General features: G+C 38.6%; 1 protein-coding gene across 12 annotated transcripts in view; it reads left to right on the top strand.

The window, feature by feature from the left end:
- ROBO1 (roundabout guidance receptor 1) overlaps nt 1-24628 on the top strand; it is a 1111527-nt gene that overhangs the window by 701161 nt on the left and 385738 nt on the right. For 3 of the 12 annotated variants that reach the window (XM_060297929.1, XM_060297928.1, XM_060297924.1), the window contains exon 1: nt 8367-9406. The exons of the other annotated variants lie outside the window; for them this stretch is intronic. In XM_060297929.1, the coding sequence (XP_060153912.1) occupies nt 9352-9406 (55 nt within the window). In that variant the 5' untranslated portion in view covers nt 8367-9351. Of the gene's footprint in view, nt 1-8366; nt 9407-24628 lie in introns of those variants that run through there. 12 annotated transcript variants of the gene reach the window in all.

Here is a 24628-nt window from a genome sequence, read left to right as displayed (position 1 = left end):
ATTGTTGTCTACGATGTTTAACTCTTAATGTATGTTGAGTCTAAGATTATTTGAACAATCTGCATGGTAACTCCAAACAATTAAGTCACTTAAAATGGGGGAATGCATGTATTGCTTCAGTAGAATATCTGTGATTAAAATGAAATTTATTAACAATTTAACTAGCAAGACCACATCCTAGTATGATTTTTAAAAGCAGATCCTATGTACCTTAGTGGCAATTGAAACTAACTTAAATATCTAACCATCAGAGATTAGTTACATGTATTTTAGTATATTCATATGATGGAATTTTACTTCACTCTTTTAATGATGGTGTTGAAGAATATTTTATGACAGAAAAAATTTTTATGACATATTGAGTGAAAATGTAGGTTACATAGCCATTTTAGACTGTTATTCCATATTGTAAGAATAAAAGTCTATACATGCAGAGTGAAAAAATGAAAAAAAAAAGGCTACAATAAAATGTAGGATGCATATGTGATTATATTTGAGAGAGTTATTGTAAATTTGGGGTTACTTTTGTATGTTCCAAATGTCCTAAAAATATATTCCTCTGATATTTTGAAGAAAAATAAAATCTCATTAGAACCAATTAGTATCTGAATATAGGGATATAAACCCTATTATTTTTAGTATGCACTCAAAGAATATTTGTGGCAAAATATTGACATGCTAAATTAGTAAAACAATTTTTCTAACTTTGTAGTTGAAGCATTGTAAGAAAAAAGTAAGCTTTAGAAATCTTTGAATAAATAGAATAATTTTTGTATGATGTTTTCGTAAGGTTGTTTTACTGGCTTCAGCAAACATCTGTTTTGTTTCAAAGATATTCATATGATACATAAATGCAAGAAGGTATGTACTATGCCAGTGAAATTCTACCTTCTAGTTGTAATAAAGCACCTTTAAAGTAGTATATAGTGATAGGAAATTGAGAAGATGAGATTAGATCAAATCAACAAAGATTTTCAGTTAGAATAATGGAATTGGATGATTTCGTTTGGAATGTGGCCAGGATGTTAAAGAGGAGGTGATTAAACTCTTGGGAAAATATATAATTATCCTTGTTGTTAAGACAGTAGGTTTACAGTTCATGTCAACTTTCAACAGCAGTTTGTTTCTCAGAGACAACTGTAGGATATGGATTCAGTATTTATCCACAAGAATGAGCACCTCATATTTAGAATCCTACTTTTCAATCACGCCAAGCAGCTATTAAATCCCAAAGGCCTGATTGAGCTTTTCAAAAGACAGGTCATTTTTCCATAAGAGAAATACATTAATAGGCTGTAAAACAAATAACATAAAACTTTCAATATGGTGTATAATACTACAATTTAATGAATTCTTTATTATTAATGTTATTATTATTACATTGTGATTATTTATGATAAACTTGGATACTCTTCTTCCAAAGTTATTATAACATTAAATATTTAGGCCTACTTTTTATTTACTGACCCAGAAAGTAGCCTCTAAATAGGGAGCTCTAATAGAATTTCAAGATGTTTTCTGAATGAACATAATGCCTCTTTAATGAACTGATTAAAATAACTGTTAGAACCTAGCTAAAATACTATTCAGAATAAACAAAGTAGCAGGTGGGACTAAACAAAAAGAATGTACAAAATGAGACATAAATCCTAACATATGTACCTCAAGCCTCTAAATATTTCTTGAACGGTTTTTTAAAAAAGTGATGAAAAACCAAAAACATTAAACAGTTTTGTACAACACATCTGCAGAATTAAACGTAATGTAAATTACTTACAAAATAGTTTGTGTCCAAATGGTAAGCCTATAGAGTGTGTCATTCAGCTGTGCAGCTGTTAACTATGATCCCAATTTAAGAGATTTTTAATTCATGGTTAGAATAGTATATGCTTGGTTGCAGATATATCTGGAAGTAAGAAACGAAAAGATAGCAAAATTCTATGGTATGGTTCAGCCTCGTATTAGTTAAATGTCCACCTTCTCCTCATGTATAAAACAGGATAATAATGGTAATTGATCTACTAATGTGTTTCTGAGGATTTAAATGAGTTAATATAGAAAAAATACCTCTAGCACATAATGCTATATAATGTTGGCTGTTATTATTTTTATTCTATTAGGAAATGGAGATAGAAACAAAAAGCCATGGTTCTTATATTCCAGAAGACAGAAATATGTAAAATTCTCTGTATAATATAATAGTAATATAATTATATTTTACCATATCTAGTGATAGAAGTGTTCTAAAGGTAGAGATCCTTAACCAAGAATTTCTGATTAACCTGCTCTGATGGAAAGAAATCTCTAGCGATTTAGAGGACTGGGTCCTAGTTTTGAGTAAAGCACTAACTAAAGGTGTATTCTAGGGAAAGTCAGTTTCTTTAAACTTTAGGTTTCTCATTTATGAAAAATTAATCTTGAAGGTCACTTCCAGTTTGAATGTTATATACTTTAAAGTTGGATTCCAATCTCTTTGCATTCAAATAACCTGACCCAACTCAGCATGTGCCTACTTAGTCAGAACCTTGGCTTTTAAGTTACCGAAGTACACCGAGACATCAACTCCATGTGTGACATTCATGTTAGTTCTCTGTTAGCTGAAGTGGACAAACGATTGAACTATATATCTGAGAAAATATACTTTAGAACTACAGAATAGGTTCATTAAGGAAGCATTTTTCCAAAAGATAGATTAACAAACAATAAGACATTCATTCATTCATTTAACAAACATCTGACTGCCTACGAAATAGCAGGCACTGTTTTGCATGCTGGGAATAAAAGAGTGAATAAAATAGTCAAGAATCTCTGACCTCATAGAACACTCTAGGAGGAGTGGATCAATTGATAAAAATAAATAAGGAAATATGTAATGTCTTAGATGGGGATAAGTGCTCTGGAGGAAAAACAAAACAAAACAAAACAAAGCATGAAAAGGGTACAGAAAGTATTGTGTAAGGGTGTAATTTTAAAATTGGTGGTCAGAAAAAGCCTCTCTGAGGTGGTTTGATTTTAGAAAACCTGAGAGAGGAAAGAGGGTAAGTTTGCTCACCCGTGAAGGTAGGTATTCCAGCCAGAGCGAGTACAAAATCTGAGGCTAGAGGTTGCCTGATAACATTCTAGGAAAAGCTAAGAGGCTGTTTTGGTGAAGCAAAGTGAGCAAGGGCAAGTATGGGGAAGGAGATGCTGTCAGGGAGGTTGGGAGACCAGCTTCTGTGCAGTCTTGTAGACTTCTGGAAAGAGTGGGCTGTCGTCACTTTAAGTGAGATGGAAAACCACTGGAGGGTTTTGAGCAGAGGCTTATATTTGAACCCAGCTTGTTTTGAACCAAAGTGCCTGTCCTACCATGGAGCTCTTTTTTTTTCCCCCCATACATTTTGGTTCAAAATATGCTGGGTTCATATATATGACCCATGACTTCCAGACCTCTGAACTTTGAGTTAATGACTTACTCTCCCAACCTCATCTCTAAATTAGGGTGATAATGCCACCTCACGTGATCATGGTGAGAATTAAATCAGATAACATTTGTAAAGGGCCCAAAACATTGCCCTCAAACAATGCTACTTCCCAGTGTCCTCTCCTTTTTCTTCAGAAACTTATTGTCTGTTAACATTAAAGGATTAAATCCTAGTGAGACCCATGTAGCTAACAGTTAAGGTCCTAGGTGCTACCACAAGGATTTAGCAATATAGCATCTAATTTTAGAGTATCTACAATGTCCCCAAGATGCTGAGATGCTAAAAGGCAAGCACAGTCACAGTAATTCCATAGGGATTCAAGTGTATCATAGCTTATATTTTTTAATGGGCCTTAGAGGCTGTTAGTGAGACTGGAGCACATGATTAGGTGAAGCCTAAGGAGTTCTATCCCACCTTTTCCTGTATTGAAAACATTGATAATGCCTAGTAAAGACAGATAACCCAGGAAATCTCTTCTCCCTATGGTTCCTGGTTTTGGGGCCATAATTACCCAAAGGCAGAGAAACAAACCAAAATAATACTGTTAAAATGTGCCCTATGTACATTTGAAAGAAAGCATTCTGGTAAACTTTATACTCTTTGATGAGGAATAAAGTTACACATATTTAAAAATTCTAGCATTTCTTCTCTTTTCTTTCCTCTTTTCTTTTCCTTTCCCTTTCTTTCTTTCTCCTTCCTTTCTTCCTTTCTTTCTTTCTTCCTTCCTTTCTTTCTTTTCCTTCCTGCCTTCTTTCCTTCCTTCCTTCCTTTCTTTCCCTTTTATTATTCTAACTCTAAATTATTTCTTTTTTCCTTGAACTCTTATTGCATGTAAAATCTATACCCAACCATACGTGATTTATTACATGTGATTTGTTGCTGTCATATATGGCACTTAGAATCAGTAAGTAATATTGTATTGCTCATTTAAGAAAAATAAGTTGTCCTGTAGGTAACTACCATATGCTGTTTAGTGAGGAAAACTGAAGCTTTCAATTGTCAGGAGTGAGAGATATTACTACAGAAGCAGCATGGCATAGACTGAGCAATGTTTACTCTAGAGACAGGGTGTTTCAAAACACAGTAGATATTCCAACAGATATGAGTTTATTCTCCCTTTATTAGGATTACTTCAGGTTACCTTCTTTTTTTTTTTTTTTTTTTTTACGGTACGTGGGCCTCTCACTGTTGTGGCCTCTCCCGTTGTGGAGCACAGGCTCCGGGCCATGGTTCACGGGCCCAGCCGCTCCGCGGCATGTGGGATCTTCCCGGACTGGGGCACGAACCCGTGTCCCCTGCATCGGCAGGTGGACTCTCAACCACTGCGCCACCAGGGAAGCCCTAGGTTACCTTCTTAAATGGGACTTCTCTTATGTATCCAAACTTAGAAAAATATTCAAATATTAAATTATTCAAATAGTCAATCTAGTTCATCAATTTAGGTACCAAAAGTTGCACAGACTATTCAGCAATTTTGTATAAAAATTGATAAACTAGCTGTAATCTGAGAGATAATACAGCCCAGCCTTTGTGTGTACTGTATGTGTCATGGTGCTTCTCGCCAGACCTCCTGGAATTTCAGCTTGCATCTCAGGCTTGGTCTGATTCTCGGCTTCTTGGTAGGGGTGGAAAAGAGAGAAATGTTCTGGTTTGTATTTTTCTTAAGAACTCAACTGTGTCCCTCCTGATCTGGGTAAGTGATATCTGGAATCCCTAGAGAGATCCTGGGAGTTTTGTTATTTCCTGAGTTCCTATAACTACCCCTGTGAAAGAGAAAATCAAATTAGACCTACCCAAGATATCGTTACTGCTCTAGAATGTTGAATGTCAAAAAAGCTCCTATTTACAGGACTACTAGAATGTCTTACTTTCGGATTTCCTCAAAATTCTCATTTTATAAGCTTCATAAGCTTATAATTTCATAAGCTTCAAATGATCAAAATTCTCTAAAAGGAACTTGAGACTCTACCACTCATTCAGATCACGGTGATCAGAATAGAGTTTCTGAGCACAAATTATGACACTTTCTCCATACCTTGATCTTTGTCTCCCACCCAATAAGTCTGGAATGAGTCAGAGTTCTATTGTATGTGTCAGAGCTGCCCGAAGACCTGACATATGTGGGCACCATGTCCATGTGTATACACACACGCTTGCACACATACTCATACAGACACATTGATTATTTCATGCATTCTCCTAGTAACTTAATGTTCAGGAGTAAAAATGGAAAAGTGACAAGTTGCTATGATTCCTCCACCTCCAGGAATACACTGAGCTGTCATTTAATCCCAATGATCCCGTTTTTGATTCTTCTGATAGTTTCCACTCTGGAGCCTGTGTAGCTCCCTATATAAGAGCTCTGAGGGCCTGAGGAATAGGTTTCTATTTACATCTGGCCTCTATAGAGCCCTTTATTGTTTCCCTGCACATAAGTGATGTTCACTGTTTGCTTGCATGAGTAAGTGAGTGAGTGAAAGGAAGAAGTTATGAAAGTTCTCAGGTACACTGAGTTTGACTTGTTACAGATGCCAAATACCTTCTGAATACAAATTTTTGTCTTCAGGTACTACCTTTACTGATATAATTGACAGAAAAGTACAGTTTGGATGAGGCAGGAGAAGAAGAAAGGATCAACATATATGAGCTGGTGATGATGACCCTCATGCTGGGGTGGCAGGGGCCGGGGAGGGGCTGCCAGAAGTTAGTTCCTGGAGGGTTCTTCCTGCTGACTCTCCTAGGTAGGATAGCCTCGAGGAGTAGGAGAGAGGAGTTGCTGGCGGGTGGGAGGATGTCGCTAACTCAAGTTGAGAAATAAAAGGATCAAAGGGAGTATTAATATGGTTTCCATTCAATGACAATGAGATGGTAAAGGAGAATTTGAGAAATCTTAGCAAATTTCTGGAGACCAGGAGACTCACTTTGGAAAAACAATACGATAGGGATTCTTACACATATTCTATTGATACTTTATGTGTAAAGCATTCATCCTTTACTAAGTGGAAGTTCAAATCTTTATTTAAAATGCACTCAGATGATATGAGGATTTGAGGGATTTTTCTCCCTCTCTCTCTTTCTTTCAAGTACCATGCTTTAGGTTATTTATTTTCTATTACTAAGTAAGCTTATCTTAAAAGCACATTTTATACCAAGGGAAAAAAAGGCATATTCTATGTTTCTCACTAAATATCCTTCACAAAGACCAAATCGATGTATGTTTTTCAGCATTTAATGCACATTCTTGTTTTTTATTGCTGGAAAGGTTTTGGCTGGAGTCTTTGAATTCTTATCTCCAGCCTGTTTACTGAATTTTCAATCAGCTTTTTCAGGATTAAACTATCTTTCACTTTCAGAGATAGGTTCTGTTAGCCAGAGTTTCTACAAAATGCTGCTCCAAGGTCACTGGTTGTACCATCAGCATCCAAAATGAATATATTATTTGCTTTTAAAACTGTATCCTGGGCTTCCCTGGTGGTGCAGTGGTTGAGAGTTCGCCTGCCGATGCAGGGGACGCGGGTTTGTGCCCCGGTCCGGGAAGATCCCCCACGTCGCGGAGCGGCTGGGCCCGTGAGCCATGGCCGCTGAGCCTGCGCGTCCGGAGCCTGTACTCCGCAAAAAAAAAACAAAACGAAACTGTATCCTTTGTTAGATAATGCATGTGCTCACTTAAAAAAAAATGTACAACAGTATTTAGACAAGAGTAAATCCATTCCCACCTCTCCATCCATCATGCATTCCCCTCTCCAGAGTCAACCTCTGGAAGCAGGTTCTGGTATATCCTGACAGATAACAAATAATTTTGAAGTTATTGTACATAACTTGGTGCATAATAATTTGTGGAAAAGTATAATAGTCCTAAATATCAATATCTACCATTTACTGGGCACTCACCATGTCTCAGGTGGTTTTTGTATAGTGTCTTTTTTAATAGAAAGAAAGAAAAATGAATGAGTGAATAAATGCATGAATGAATGCAAGAATGCCCATCAGATGCGCTAGGTTTGTTTTGCTTTGGGTATGATTTGTGACTATCTCAAGAGTCTCTGATTCAGAAAGGAAAACGGAGATTTGGCCTGGTAACAGAGCTAGTAACTGGTAGGTTGGGATTTCAGGGCGAGGTGTATGAGATGTTAAAGCCCACGCCTTTTGGTTTTGAAATGCTGAATGACTTCTCTTACAATCGCAAACTCCCGGGTAGCAAGGATGTTTTTTACATTTGTCCCTCTTCCTTAGTTACTTCCCCATTGTTAGCATTCGGATACTGAGAGTCAATGAAGTTGAAGCAGAGGCATTTGCTTACAAAAGATAAAAAGTCCCCATGGCCCACTCCTGCGCCCCTCGAGTTGGGTAGCCTTTCTACGGGAGACTCAACAACTACAGTTTAAAAGAAACTGATTTTCGTATTACATATAACTACGTAATAAATTCTACGTAGTTATTTCTCTACCTCCTGTCCTATAGGCTTGTTTGCCCACGTTTGATTTTTTTTTTTTTTTTTTTTTTAATGGGAATAGGGAAGGGTGAAGACAAAGTTATTTGAGAGTTTACTTCAACTCCTGTAAGCGGTAGGGAAGAGGTTAAGCTGGACCAGGAGGGTTTTTGAAGTCTTTGGCTGGGAGGTTCCATTTGGAGAAAGGTGCAGGGGAGCCAGGGGTGTCGAGAGAAACAAGGCAAGTTCCAATTCGCTCGGCTTTGTGATCCTGAGCAGTTTGATTCTCACCTGAGGGCGTAGTCGGGCACCCTGGCTTATGGATGGAAATATTAACGAGCAGAACTTGCCAGACCGGCGTCTGGAGAGTGTAGAGTGAAGCGTGGAAAGGACCGCGCGGCCCCTTTAAGCATTCTCGGGCTGGGAAAGAGAGGGAGGAAACCGGGAGCCGCGGGGACTGTGGGGGAAACCCGCAAGCAATCGAGCCAGAGAAGAGGCAGCGTGAGAGTAGAAACTTCAGACGCCGCTGATCCCGGCGGAGTTCGGGTGAGCCGCGGCAGCCGTCGCTCCCACCCGCAGCGGCATCCTCCTGGCCCCTCTCCGCCACCCCGGGGAGGTCGGGTGCCTCTCTGCAGCTACCACGAGCCAGGGCTGCGGGCAGCCACCGCCTGGAAGTTTAGGCTCCAGCGTTCCAGCCGCGGAGAGTTCGGGGTGCCTTGCGCGCACGCCCCCGCGGGCGAGGGGCCGGAGGGATGGTGAGCGCCGCGCTGGGCTGGGGGCGCCCGGGAGGCTTGAGTGTGTCCGCGGAGCTGCTGCCTTCTTCAGTACCCTCCGCATCCCCCAAGTGATGGGAACAAGGGCCCGCCCAGGGAACCGCTGTCGCCGCACCGCCCCCTTGCTCGCCCCCAGCGCGCGGAGTCACCCAGGCACACCCCCGGCACCCTGTGCCCGTCCTCCCGAGCTGCTGCCACTGCCTTGGCTGCCTTTGCCGCCGGCGCGGGTGGCCAGCTGTTGACTGGGCTCGCCTATAGACGGAGAAGCACTTTTCGGCCCTCCCTAATCCGTTCTCACACGCCAACTTTGCCGCCGCCGCGCCGGCCCTCGCCGCGGGAGCACGCCGGGAGGCTCGGCAAGATTGTGGAGGCAGGAAACCGCACAACTGCTCTTCTGCTTCGGCTCTTTGTTGTTCGCTTTGGATGGTCCTTGGAAGTGGCCAAGCCTCCTCGGAAACCCTGGCGCCAGAGAAGGCAAACCTTGGAATTCTTAGTTTGCAGAGGGCTCAGAGATACTGAGAAGCGTCCGGAGAGGTGGACAAGTAATTGCCCTAAAAACTCCTGGCGGATTGACCCACGTTGCTTATATTAAGCCTTTGTGTGTAGTGTGTGGCTTCATAAATTTGGAGACCCCATTTCTACTCTCTCCTCTTGGCATGAGACTGTATGCAGGATCCACCCGAGGACAATGATCGCGGAGCCTGCTCACTTTTACCTCTTTGGATTAATATGTCTCTGTTCAGGTAACCCCGCGTCTTCTTCCTTCACCCTCCATTCCCCTTGCACGCCCCCTCTCCACTTTCCAAAATCAACCCCGAACTGCATTTTGGTGACCTCTCCCTTCTAAGGCCGGAAGGGCCCGACCCCTGGCAGGAGTTTTAGACGAAAAGGTTCTTAGTTCCTACTTTGTGTTGTCCCCTTTCCCTCATCTCCCAAGACCTTCCAAGCCTCTTCGCAGACCTAGGCCTTTTGCCAAGTTCGAGGCACGCCCAGATCATTCTGGGCAAACGCACGTCGGAGCGCAAGGGTGGGAGAGTCAGCGGTTGGCGGTGAGCTTGGGCCATGAGGATGAGCCAAAGTGAGTTTCAGCCCTCGGCTGCTTCCCGCGGGAAGGGAGATGTGCGCCCGGGGAGCTGGAGCCCAGAAACCCGCCAGGATTCCTGAACCTGGTCCTCCAATTCGCCCCTCCTCTTTCGAGCAAAGGGGTTATTAATAGTTGTTTTATATAACCAAGGTCTGTAATTAAATTCGATTCTGAAGAAACTTCAGGAAATAACTCCTTCTTACCGTAGGATATAAAGTATCCCCTCTGCCTGGGTGAGTTTAGAAGGAAAACAAGAGGTTGCAAGTATCTGAAAGGGAACACTTAGTTGCCTGGGAGTTTTCATTGGCAAGGGAAAACAGAAGGCTGAATTTAGGATTTTGGGGATTCATTAAATAGCACCAAAACTCTTCACATGAGCTGTTGGAAGGATACTGCAGTGGGATACGTCTGACCTAAGAGTGTACACTGCATCTGCACTTCCAAATAGTTTTCTTACTCTCCCGAAGAAACTTTTACTATGAGGGAACAGAGCCACGGCTCAACTTTTCTTTCTTTCCTTTTGGTAGATTCTGGTTTCAATCAAGGATCCGATTTCAGGCCTTAACACACACACACACACACACACACACACACACACACACACAGTGTACCTCAGGGAATTTTTTATAGTCCTGTACTGAGCTTCAAGTTGCATCAGAGCCTGTACGTTAGAGTCACTCAATTTCCATGATTATAAAACAGTTTTGAAAGGTTGGTTTGAGCTTTTTGTGGTCCACGGCTATGATTAATATTTGGACCAAGGATTTTACTTAAGGAAATATGTAAAAGAAAAACACATCAGCTAAATGATGGCACATAAATCCCTAAAATAATCCCTAAAATATGCTTTCTGACTAAAAGGAACCTTTGCAACGGAACTAAATGAGAAATTTATTAAATTGTTATTCCTTTGAAGAAAACTGAAGTTTTCATTCCTGTCACAGTGGAAGGATGACTAGATTAAACAGACTCTTTGGGGCCAGCCACCTCTTCTTTCTTCCAGCTTCCCCTCTCTCGTGTATTTTTTTCTTAGTTTGCATATCTGAGGGATTGAATGGTTTCCCACCCCCATACCAGCCAAGGATGCAAATCAGAAACATTCAGATCTGATCTCTCTATTTGTCTCTCTTCGCCAAGTCTCCCCCTAGTTTAATTTACAGCTTCAGATACCTTTGAGATTTTTGTTGATTCACCTTCTCGGTTAAAGTTTATTCACGTGTGTAAAGTGAAGTGTCAGTGTGATAAATGACTGGAGGAGCAGATTACTGAAGATAGGGGGATTAATGGTCATTAGTCACTGTTTGAGCTGAGTTTGTATATGTTGGGACATTTTATCATGGCAGTAGATTAAAGATAGGGTCACACTAATAGGATGTCACTGAAAGCTAGTCGTGTCAGCGTGCAAATTCTGTCTTCACTTGGAGAAATATGTTGGAGCGTGTACTGCCCTTTAGATTTAATAATTTGATTAGTACTTAGTACCTGAGGTTTGTAATTTAAATAGATAGAAGGCATTTATAACCTTAGAGCTGAAATGATTTCTGGCTTTGTTTTTCTAATTTAATTTTCCACCGAAGCTACTGGTGATTTTAATAAACCTAAGTTTTTCCGATAGGTGTGGTTATCCACTTTGTTGGTGGGGTCAGAGTTGTCCTTGTGAGATGCTCTGTCATATTTAACCTGAAGCTGTTTATCGGTCTTCTGCTGACTTTCACTCCAGCTGTGAATCTGAACTTGGGGAGGCCAGATTACTGGGCTGCTAGGGAGGGTTCACGACCGTGTGCTATTCTAAAGCCACACTATTGACTTGCATAAAACTTCACAAAACTCAGATAAGTAAGTAGAGTTGGGCGTGCTCAAGACACCTGGGCAGGGAATGAATGAAGTTCTTGAAAGATTGTGTTTCATATCTTGCCTCAAGCCTAAGATCACAGTCTATCACTTGTTAATGGAGTGTATTTAAGAGAAATGTGGTGAGTTTAAATAAATCAAAGTGTACTGAGGGGGGTAAGGTACCTTCAACAAGATTTAACCTGTAAAAACATCTATTGGTTGTCAGTTCTTTTTTCTTTTCCTTTTTTTTTTTTAAAAAAAACCTGGCTGCCAACTTAATAAAGTCCTATAGTTTTCTTCAAACAGATTATAAACTTCACGTTGATGTCATACTTAACATTATGTGTTTGTTTTTTGTAGTCTTTTATTTATTAGCCTAATGCTACAATATATAACTTTTTATTCTAGGAGACTAAGATTTTGGAAAAAATAGGTATTTCTTTAGAAATTCTTTTTCATGTTAAGTTTCTTTAGTGTTTGTATACCTGAGTTCTTTTCTGTGGAGAGCTAGACTTTTGGTGAGGGGTGCAGATGGGATAGCCCTGGAAAAAAAAAATCTGTGTGATCTCTCAGGAACTGATTCTAAACATTCTTTCTTTATGGACTTCCTCTCCTCAACTCCATTTGATCAAAACTGCTTTTAAGTGAAAAAGTGATTGAATTTCAGTTCAGACTTAGGATGAGATCTGAACTTCAAATGATGAAATAGAAATTCACTAGTGCTGTCTTTCTTTCCTCCTTTTTTTTGGGAGGGAGGAGTCTTTTTCTCTTGGGGGGAGGGAAATTTTTTAGATAAGTTTCACTATGTGAGCCACTTATCTGGCTCTGTGGTCTCTGTAACTGGAAAGATTCTTTGATAATTCCAATAATTTCTTATTAATCTCTTTATAAACTTATTGGCTTTTAAATACACTTATCTGAATACTGTGACATCTTTTAAAGCATCCTATTTCTTGATAATGGGCCCTCTAATACATAAGATATTTACAGTTAAAATGTCTCAGAACAATAAATTTACCTGAAATTTTCCCTTAGTCTTCCCTATGACAAATGAAATACTCTTGTGTGAATAAAGTGATACAAAATGCTAAATTTCAAACCTATAATCACAGTTGTTTGTTTATTTATTTATTTTACGTTGAGTAGGTATCTGTAATTTAAAATACTGGGCAAGAGGAATAAGATTGGGAGGAAGCTAAAAATAACAGCTTGCCAATGAAGATCATAAATAGTTGAGTACGTATCATCTTCTGTGTTAGTAAGAGATGTTAAGGTAATGCTCATTTTAAGTGCTGGCCTTTAGAAAAATGTTTAATTCTAAAAACAAAAGTATAACTGCCTTGCATGCTTGATTTCTTATAGAAAAATATAAGGAAATCAAAATTGTTACTCAATTAAAAATTAGGCCTAAGGTAATCTGTAGAGTATATTAAGAAATTCGGTAATAAGAAAGGAAAAAAGAAAGTGGAACTAGAAGCAGAAGGCTAGAGAAGTACAGTAGAAGAAACAGATCCATAATTAAGCTGGTTTTAAACTATAGGAGGAGGGAGAGTGGCAGTAGACAGAGCCAATCTTAGTGCACCCTCTGACCACACATAGCACAAAGAGCAAATCTGAAAAGTGGGCTCTTGAAAAATTGATGTCAGTGTGTATGCTCTATGTTTAACAACTATATAAAGAACTAGACAATTTTTAAAGCAAAGGAGTAGTTTGAAACATGGAGTAGTTTGAAAACAAAGGAGTAGTTGGAATCTTTAATGAATTCATAAAGTAGTTTTTTTTTAAACTATATTTAAGAAGACTTTAGAATGTTGACTTCCTCAATTTATACATAGGAGTGGAAAGCTAAGTAGTTACCTTCTGTATCATAATGTTTTTGCTTAGAGGAGACCAGCAAGTGAGAGAAGGAAATAATAAAAACAAAAATGAGATCAAGTTCAAATTCTGGGGCACCGTAAGAAACTTTATGATGATGACTACTGCTAGTGCTATGAAGATATGACTGTCATTTGTGGAATGGTCACCATTATCTTATTTAATGCTTATAAGAGCCCTATGACATAGGTGCTATTGTTACGAAAATTTTACTTTATCTGTATTTTATCGCTGTGGAAACTACATCATAGAGAGGTTAGGAGATGTGGATGAGCAGGGATTTGAACCATGCTGATTCCAAAACCCTTAACCACTGTGCACTTTCCTAGCTGAAAGAGAGAAATGAAGGATTTAAAATAAGAAAGATTATGGTTCAATCATTTTTTTTTAAATTTTAAAACATGTCCCCCAAATTCACCCAAACAAGACTGTGGTTTGAACTCTTGAGAATTTGGAAGGGAGGCATTTTTTATCCTGCCATTAAGTAAATGATCTTTAAATTTTTAGATCACCAAGCAAGATGATCGGTTCTTTACATTCAACCAACTCACATCCAGCCTTTATCATGTCTGTATTTCCTGGCATGCTTAAAAAAAGACACCGAACAGAAGTCAAAACAATGACTGCTGGTGATGTAGAAATACACGGATTCCAAGTTGTATTTTGAAAAATGAATGCCGTCCTCATTCATGCACACTTGAGGAAAGATTTTGCTCTGAGTCCCAAGGCAAATAATTGGTGCTTATCAGGGAAGAGCCTGCCTGTGGAGAAACAATCATTTCCCCTGGGGTTGCACCTTCCCCTCTGGGTTGGGCATGGGCTGGTGGTCGTTTAGCAGTAGATGAGCCTTCTGCTTGACTGCTATCCACAGATGACTCACTTCATGGTTACTGATCATGGCAGGGTGTTGAGTGTTAATACCTGGTTGATCAGCTGGTTGGAAACTGCTTATGCATAGCCAATAAAGTTGCCATCCTGTGGAGATCAAAGGCCACCTCCTTTCCCTACAATTCTGGATTAGCATGGTTTCCTTTTCCCCTTGTCCCTCTACCTTCAGCGCTTTCCTTCAATCTTGCTGTTGAGGAAGAGGAAGAAAAAAAGATTATCTGTAGTGTACAGGGAGATAGCTTTGATCTCCACTTCGTTGCTTCCCTCTCTTTTGCTCCTTAGCCAACCAAAAGGCTATTTCTAATGCTGGAAGGTGTCATGTTGCTTGCTTCATGGGAGAGCTCAGTCTCATTTCCTGTAAGCCAAAACACATTGCTACAAATTCCCTTACTTCTGTGATTTTACTTGGCTTCCAAATGTCTTATGACAATGTTGTTCCACACATAAACCAATATTTTGAACAGCATGATTGTGCATATCTTTCTGACTTCATTCAATGAGAGAAGTACCTCTGCCGTGTTCACAGCTGTCCGTGGCTTACAGCCGGAAAAGAATATCTGTTTATTTTATTTAATTAATTTATTTTCTGATTGGGAGGAGAGTGTATAGAAGGTAAACAATGGTAGAAAAGGTTCTTAGATCGTGAGTTTGATGCTGAATGGTCTGCAGGCTTAATGCCTGTCACCTAGTTTGACACTTAAATGAAGCATTAAAAGCACCACCAGTGGATACAAGCAAATGTATACAGAGCAGTGTGGTTCTGCCTTAAGTGGGAATATATTCTTTTTGTGTCAAGTGAGTGATTTATATGTAGCATATAGGAAGTAGTAGGCTTCAATTCCTAATAATACCGTGTATCTCAGGGATCTGTTTTTTCGATCATGTTAGTTTTCCTTACTAGAAAACACATTTTTAAAGCACTTCTGGCAGGTAGTAGCTCATGGTCACACTTTCTCAAAATGCTCTTGATTGGATTTCAGAAAGTATCAAGTTCAAAGTATGGGTCATCTTTGCCTATGTTCAGCTTATGTGTACATGCCCCGAGAACCAGGGACAGCTTATCCACAGTCAGCCATGGAACGATCATGGAGCCTTTGGAAATTTCTCCCAAAGTTATTTGCAAGAGGTTCTGCTTGACAATGTCAGAGACCGAATCTGTATCCCTGACACTCTGTAGGTTTTTCTTTTCTTTTTTTTTTAATTTATTATTTTTGGCTGCGTTGAGTCTTCGTTGCTGCGCGCGGGCTTTCTCTAGTTGTGGCGAGCAGGGGCTACTCTTCGTTGCGGTGCGCGGGCTTCTCATTGCGGTGGCTTCTCTTGTTGCGGAGCGGTGGCTTCTCTTGTTGCGGAGCGCTGGCTCTAGGTGCGCGGGCTTCAGTAGTTGCAGCATGAGGGCTCGGTAGTTGTGGCTCGCAGGCTCTAGAGTGCAGGCTGAGTAGTAGTGGCTCATGGGCTTAGTTGCTCTGCAGCATGTGAGATCTTCCTGGACCAGTGCTTGAATCCGTGTCTCCTGCTTGGCAGGCAGATTCTTAACCACTGTGCCACCAGGAGAGCCCTGTAGATTCTTCTTTTAATGTGAGGAAAATTCTCTTAGGAGTAATAAAATCGTTACATGTGACCATTTAGTACTTTAAAAATCATTTCAGGTATATGTTATTTCTTGATATAACTTAAAATTTCAATGAACGTAACAAGAGGTGTGCTTATATGACAGTCAAGTTCCTTGTAGCATGTGATGTATGGTCATAATTTATGCACCATCATGGAAAAAAAATATCAACTCTGTAAACTCATTCATGGATGTTAGCAGAAGAGGAAACAGAGGCCAGATTTTAGTTTCTCTCCACTCATGTGACGGAGGCCCTTTTATGTCATTAGCAATCCCAGGTAGAGTTTGAAAGGAAAATGGGGCAAAAGAATAAGTGAATCAGGCTACATTTGTCTGTTCCAAGATCATTTGGCATCAGACGGTGCTAATGAGGTACCATCTCAAAATTTAATCTCCAAACTTCCATAACATGCATACTCTGTTATATTTTCTGTTTTAGCATGTGGTTGTTTTCTTCCACTAACAATGTACTAACTTTTAGTTTGGCTAGAAGTATCTGCCTGCAATTCCTTTCCTATATAAAGGAAATATAAAATGTATACTTTGCAGTTTCACTGATCTAAAGCTGATTTTGTTTACTCAGGCTTGATTTAAAAGGCAGTCTTTTATTACTTGGAAACTTCACTAATGGTGCTTGTTCATATATCAAAGTGAGTGAAAACACATTTGTAAGTGTTAACTACACACCTCTGGGTAACTTTAAACTACTTTAGTTGCCTGGTTTGGGAAGTAATTTCAGCGTCTCCAGACCATTCAATTAGCAAGCTGTCTGAATAAAGTAAACTGGCTTGTACAGGCCGTGGGAGATAGACTCATCTGTTTTTCTCCCTTATATTTCAAGAGAAGTGAAAATTTCCTTACCAATCTGGTATTAAGTTTGGAACTGGAATTTGCTTCAATTAATGAACTTAGTAGTTCATTAATTGCCAAAACCTAAACACGTAGAAGGAAAAGAGGAGATGGGCAGAAGCTTTACTTGGATACTGCATGGAGATGAGGGAGCATTTAACTGACAAGATTGTTGCTATTCATCAGTTAATAATTAGGATTCGGTAGACGCATCATAAGGGCAGCTTTTATTTAGATTCAGTATGGTCAGAGAAGAAACAAAATTCATTGTATTATTTGGTCTTTTCTCCTGTTAAGGGTCATTCCAATCCAGGAGCTCGTCCTTTCCTAGGACCCCATATTCAAAACTACCCTTTCACCATTTTGCATTTGACACATTGAACATAATGCTTTAATAACCGCACATGATTATTAAATATATTGTAAGATATATGTGTATATATGTATAAATATAGCCTGATGATGAAAAAAACAAGTAATTAAATGATGAGTTATGGATCCAGTTATGTGCATTGAACCTAAAGGACTAGGAATCAATAATATAATATCTCTAATAATAATTATTATAAAGTCTAAAATGTATAAAGTTATGTGCTGGCACAGTGCTCATACACCTTATCTTATTTAATACCGCATTAAGAATGAATGCATTGCTGTTATCCCTGTTTATCCATATGGAAAATGAGGCTCAGAAAATGTACGTTCCTTGACTGTGGTCAGTCAGCTAGAGTGGTAGAATCAGGATTTGAAACCAGCCTGTCTGATTGCAGAATTTGGCTCGTCACCATTATACCCACTGCACTGTTTCCTTATAGGAAAATCATTGTAGATGAAACAGTATAAAATGTATAGATAACAAGGCTAAGATGCTTCTTTGTGAGGGAACTAACTTGTGCTGCCCAGCTGTTTTAGTTGCCTTTTAGATGATAGATTTTTCTGGTATATCTGATTGTCTGTTCCCCTCTTTTGCTTGATAACCCTGATATTATACACCATAGAACACAGAAATCTCAATTCAGCCCGTAATATGATCTAGTGGAATTCAGTGCTGTTCAGTTTGTGGAGTAAATCTGACACAGGAGCGAAGTAAGTTTTATGAGAGCTCATTTGGGTAAGTGAATAGCAATGTCTTCATAGAGAAAATACTATTACTGGCATCTAATTTCTCTAAGAAACTGGTGCTGAATTTTTGTTTTTTTAGTCAGAAATAGACAGTGAACATAGTGATACGATGTTTTGGATAATAAAAGTATATTAGGCAACAGCTTGGTTAGATCTGTTACTAGTATTCCTTTAAAGGTGTATCCTTCACAGATGGCAAGTTTTCTAGAAAATAAAGAATGTAGCATTGGTGAACATGATCCCTGAAAACTGCCAGAGTCTGTAGTAACTATTAAAAACAGTACTGTAATCAACGCTTTCTCAGAAGTAATATAGTTGTTTTTTTAAATGTTACTCTTTTGTTCTTCTTACTCTTTTTATTTATTTATTTATTTATTTATTTATTTATTTAAGGCTGCATTGGGTCTTCGTTGCTGTGCGCAGGCTTTCTCTAGTTGCGGTGAGCGGAGGTTACTCTTCGTTGTGGTGCACAGGCTTCTCACTGCGGTGGCTTCTCTTGTTGCGGAGCACGGGCTCTAGGCGCACGGGCTTCAGTAGTTGTGGCACGTGGGCTCAGTAGTTGTGGCGCACGGGCTTAGTTGCTCCGCGGCACGTGGGATCTTCCCAGACCAGGATCGAACCCGTGTCCCCTGCATTGGCAGGCAGATTCTTAACCACTGCACCACCAGGGAAGTTCCATTCTTTTAAATAGATATGTCTGACTAAAGATTGTTCTGTAATTTCTTAGGAGTTGTTTTCTCAGTTGAACTCAACAGTCTTCCAAAGTTATTTCCAAATGTGTAGATGGGATGGTACGTTTCTCTTCTCTCTGTCCATAGGTTTATGACTTTATATAGGCTTAAATGAAAATTGAAAATTTTCCCTGTTCCTTACTCTTTACCAGTAATCGAAACTAGGTATCATATCTAAAACCCTCCCTCATATGAGACCTGGTCATAGCCTTAAGGTTTTTACTCTGTCTTAAAATAACGTCATAATAAATGTGTTTCTGTGCATTTATTGCTTTGCAGCCTGCCATTCATTTGTATTCGATAATGCTACTTGTTTTTTTATTATGAATGGAGCTTAATAACATTCTTTATTCCTTAGTAAATGACTGTCAATCTTGATTATCTTGATTAGCTAAATCAAGATTATCAATCTTGATAATAATGAAAAATTATTATTAACCAACTGTCTACTTTTGTTACTGTTAGACACTTTGTTTTAGACATACTGATAATGTGTAGGAGCTTTTAATACAACATCCAGGTTATGTACTTATAGACAGGAAAATGTATGTTGAAGCACATGAGTGAATTGTTGGCACTCTGTGAATGAAAGATGTTTTGATATGATGGTAGAAGTGAGAATGCATTTGAGAACTGATAGATTAAGGGGATTTACTTAGTCAGCAAACTCTCCCTGGAATAAGTAGTTGCCAAAGAGCGTTGAAAGAAAGAATAGAATATCTTGTTGAGCAAGGTGAAGTGTTAGAAAGGTGCATCCAGGAGTGGTGATCTGAAAAAAAGATATAATCTCTTTGAAGAGGTAGATTTTACAATAGTTAGTTGTTATAGAATTTCACTTATGACACTTATATTTTAGAGGACATTATTTAATAATAACATTCATCCATTCATTTGATCAATCTTACCAGGCAACAGATTATTAAAAAAAAAAAAGCTCATTTTTTGCACTTAAGGAATTTATGCTAAATGGTTGATTGCCCAATAGGTAATTTAACAGAGGTATGTGTGACTACGCTGTGAGCCTACGTTTAGATAATAAAGAGCTTCCACCAAATGGAGAAGAGGTGATAAAAAATAAATATAAATTTGATATCATAATTCTTAGAAATTAAGACATTTACTTTTTGGCATATTCTCTGAGGGTATGGATAGCAGTGTATAGACAAACTTAGATATAATGATATATGTTTTATTGTCCTTAACCTATCAGAGAATCATTTGGACAGTATCTTAGAACAACTTTATTTCTGTTCTTCTACCCTCTCTGCAGTAACCTGAACACCTATTCTTTATTCTATCCTCATTACTTTCTGTGTGACAGGAATTATCTCCTCATAGCATAGAAGATTCCATTTATAAGTTTTGTATACATTTTCCTCATTAATTAAGTTAAAACTCAACTCTATTTCCTGTCCTACTGGACTCTGTTTTACTCTCCGAACTACCCATGGTAAATTCAGTTTAGTTTCTACATGAAACTGTTTCGCTATTTGAAGACAGCTATGCTCTTTTAAAATTTTCTGTTCTCTGCACACAAGATTTCTGTTTTCTTCCAATTTTCCTTATTTGATAAAGAGTCATTTCACGTGGTTATGTTCTTTTGTTATTGTTTTTAAATACATATTTTGTCAGTGTCCTAAAGTGTAACATGGATTTTGAGGATCCTGTTTTCTTTTTTAGTAAAAATTTAGATAACTTTTAACTTTTTCCTAGTGTTCAAATAAATATCTCATTTCATCTAAAAGTTCTGTCAGCATCCTGGGATGTAATGCTTTTCTGGATCAGGAGTTTTAAAATATATTAATAAGCTAGATACTTATCTTCCCACCTTCATTTACCACTGAACCATCTTCGGACTGCCCTTCCTGTTCTAAAGTCATGATTCTTGGCAGGGAAGATAAACAAAATGAAATTTGTGAGATTCTGTTTTTCTTCTCTGATAATATTTTATAACGGTTGAAAACTGAAATGCCAATACAGGGCCTGTGTAAGGAAGGCCCTGTATCAGGTCTAAGGGATGGTTGGCTGGATGTTGCCATGGGGATGTGTGGACTTAAATGTGGACAGACTTTCAGAATTTTCAAGAAAAGGCATAAATCTGTATTTTAAAGTAAAATCTCCCAACCTATAATGGGAACAATTAGGTCTAAATGAATAATAAAAGTAACAACAACAATAGCAAGTCTTCACACCAAATGTGGCCCACAGATCATCATTTTGTAGCTGCAATATTACATTATCCGTCCCATATAGAACCGACCTATCTGTGGCTGTTTATTCCTACTCTAAATACATTGATATCCCCTCACTCTGTTATCTTCAGCGTTTTCGAAGCTTTTCCTTTTCTGGTGTTTGGCCATCCTTACTGTATTGTTTCTAGCTAAATGGTTACATAATGGCTTATTTATTTAACCCAAAGCGTCTGCCTTTATTGGCATTATTTACATTTTACAAATTGTTAAGCCAGGCAAAGTGATCAGTTTGACTGTTTATGTTTATTCTTTGTCCTAAAGCTAACGAACACCGAAAACAAAACCATAAGCCCTTTGATGAGCAGAGTTCCTGATGAACTGAATAAATAAATATATTCTTGAATAAGAAGAGAAATTATCAACAGAGACAGTCTAAAGGTTTACTGATTGCTATTAAGAGACACACCACCGTGTTGCCTATGAATTACAGGTTGAGAAAGTACATTAAGGAAATCAGAAGAAATAAGAATAAAATTGGGGCTTTGGCTGAATTGCAAAGAAGCTTTTACCTTCTGCAAGTATTTATTGCAGGATCATTTCTAAAACCCAGTTTCCCATATTTGTTTTATTATTTGTTTTATAGATCATTAGCTGTTTGACAGAAATATTATCAGGAGAGAAGCTTAATCTAGAGGGTCAGAAATCATTGCCAATTGAATATTAATGAGAAATGAAAATAAAGCATCTCTGAAATAATTTGTTGGTGAAAAATGTTATTTAATTTACAAAATATTGATTTATGCACAGTTTTCAAGAGCATATCTAGCGTTTCTGTGAAGAAACCTTGTGTATAATTCATAAATGTCTCTAAAACAACATTTGGAGGATTTCTTTAAGGCAACGTAGAAATGGGATAATTTGCTCAGGTGTTCAAGATATACTGCAAAGCTAAATATATATGAAGACACTTTGGTTAACTCTTTAAAAAAAACCCAAACTGGTCATTTCTTACTAAATCTAAGTAAAATATTCCTATATGTAATAATTTCTTGTCTTCATTATGTTTCACTGTAAAGTGGATAGAATTTCTTTTTGTCTTCCAACGACTCATCCTGCTGGAAGAATATGGCAGAGTCCCATTGGGGATCATTAAGAGCATTACTCATGTTAGACATCTATCAGGGGCAGCCCTCCTCATGCTAAATTCTAGAGCCACAGCTCACGAATAATATGAGATGCTCACAGCACAAGGCAGGGAATAACGTTGGAGTGGGAGAAGGTCAAGGCACGGGCAGGGGAAGAGGTCAGAAGCAGTATTGTGCCCTGAGCAGTGAGCACTGATTCATTTGAAGCTGGAAACCATCACCAGCATTTCATTGTCCACAGGAGGCATGTTTAAAGATGAGCATTATTTGATGCTCTGACAAAATAGCTTGCTAATAATAATGTATTCTTCATCACTTAAAAGGGCAGCCATGACTTTCACGTTTATTTGGAAATTATTTCTATAGTTGAGAACTGAAGCTTTTAAAGGAATGTAATGAAAACCTATCAGCTAATTTGCCTAAGTCTTGTTGATTTTGTCTATTTCTTCTTCCTATTTCTTTCCATATAAAGACTATTCCCTTTTTTTTGAACCACAGAAACGTTATGTTTGATTTATTTTCTTAAGAGAAAAAGTACCCTGTCTTTGGAGGTATTTTTGTTTAATTTGTTTATTTAATTTATTTGATTTATTTTTGGCTGCATTGGTCTGTATTGCTGCATGGGGGCTTTCTCTAGTTGCGGCAAGCGAGGGCTACTCTTCGTTGAGCTGCAAGGGCTTCTCATTGCGGTGGCTTCTCTTGTTGCGGAGCACGGGCTCTAGGCACGCGAGTTCAGTAGTTGTGGTTAGCGGGCTCTAGAGCACAGGCTCAGTAGTTGTGGCGCACGGGCTTAGCTGTTCCGCGGCATGTGGGATCTTCCCGGACCAGGGCTCGAACCCGTGTCCCCTGCATTGGCGGGCGGATTCTTAACCACTGCACCACCAAGGAAGCCCTGGAGGTATTGTTATTATTGATTTGATTATATTGCACACCTGCCTAATTAGGGTTCCCTACATATGAACCAGCTTCAGCCTCTTATCCCTCAGGCTTTTCTAATGCTGTTCCTCTATCTGGGACTGCTCTGTCTAGACCCATTCCATTCTCTTCGTTTTCCTCCCCTTTTCCCCACCCTAACTGCTGTTTGGCCTAATGAATAAATTCAGGTGTCTCCTCCTCCAAAAACTCTTAGACGCCCCTTCCACCCACCCAATGTAGATTTGATGTACTTCTTATGTGTTTCCATAGCACCCTCTACAAAACTGTGACCTTGCCCATGATCATTCTCTATTACATTTACTTATCCAGGTCTCCTTTCAAACTATGAGGGTCTATATCTACTTAACTATTACAACGAACACATTCAGTGAATTAATAAGTGATTCAGTACATCAATTTCTTTGCTTTGACAGTTATAAAATAAATTAATTCTCTGATTCTTGGGTAAATTTTCATTCTTTTAGAAACAGAGATGTGAGTAATCAGAAAGAAGAAAAACCGGAGTTGCCAAATGGGAGCTTGCAAGAGTTTGTATTTACCAGATCTTACAAAATGCATTGGCTAGGATTTTGAATATCTACCTTTGCTTGGAGTTTCTAGGTTTTGCTATGATTTTTCTATGGACTAACTGTAGTATAGTGAGGGAAAAAACACGACTTGGATTCAGACTTGGTTCTTTCTGGGTTTGAATCTGCCACTAGGTAGCTTTTCACCATGCCATGAGTTAGTTTCTTCACCTGTAAAATGCAGGAATTGAAACAGTGACATTAAGGCCACTTTCAGAATTTAAATTCTGTAGTTTTTATCCTAGGGAACAACACAGGGAGCTGGATTATTTATCCCTGAGTTTTCCTAATCAGTGTGTCTTTCAGTAGAGTGTAGTGATTGTAAGGGAATGGGCTTCAGAGTTAAAATACAATGGTTTGAAATGTGGCTTCACTGCACACCAGCCATGTCACCTTAATAGCTTATCTCACTTTTCTGTTTCCTTACCAGTAAAATGGAAATGATGGGGTTGCTGTGAAGGTTAAATAAGTTAATATATATAAAGTCTTTAAAACAGTGTTTGACATGTTCTAATGTCTATTTAAGTGTGAATTGTGTTGTTTTCATCATTGCTTTGTTGATTGGTCATCTTTATCACGATTCTTTTTCTTAAAGAAACTAGTTCATGATAGTTGCTTTGTATAGACCCTGACTTACAAACCCTAAACATAAAAATTATCCCTACAGAGCTATCACTCCAAACCTTAAGACCTCTCCCCAGAGATTTAAAAACAACAATAACAAACAAACAAAGCAGAAGGGTGAATGTTGTTAAGAGAAAATTCAGGGTTAGTTTGACAGGTTGGAGACAGATTTCTGGGCAGATTGCCATGCCAATGTGATAACCATTTCTATCCGAATAAAGCAAAATATATTATTATTTATGCTGTACGAAAATGCCAACAATTAGAGGCTATATCAAGTTGCTTTCCCCTTCCAAATTAAAAAAATAATGTTACTTCCTCTAAGAGGATTAAGAGATTTGCAATTTACTGTGAATTATTTTAATGAGATTAAAGGTCCTCTTTTACTTGGAGTTCAGCTATTTAGCACTTGGGGAATGGAAGTTTTCCTTTGGAGTGTGGGATGGTGACAGATAACTGGGAAGTGTCAGGGATGGAGAAGGGTGAGGCCACTTTGGCTCCTGAGTAATAT

This window comes from Globicephala melas, chromosome 4, assembly GCF_963455315.2.
Source record: "Globicephala melas chromosome 4, mGloMel1.2, whole genome shotgun sequence".
Taxonomy (NCBI): Eukaryota; Metazoa; Chordata; class Mammalia; order Artiodactyla; family Delphinidae; genus Globicephala; species Globicephala melas.
The sequence above is the reverse complement of the archived record's forward strand: the minus strand, read 5'-3'. Positions and strand labels throughout refer to the sequence as shown.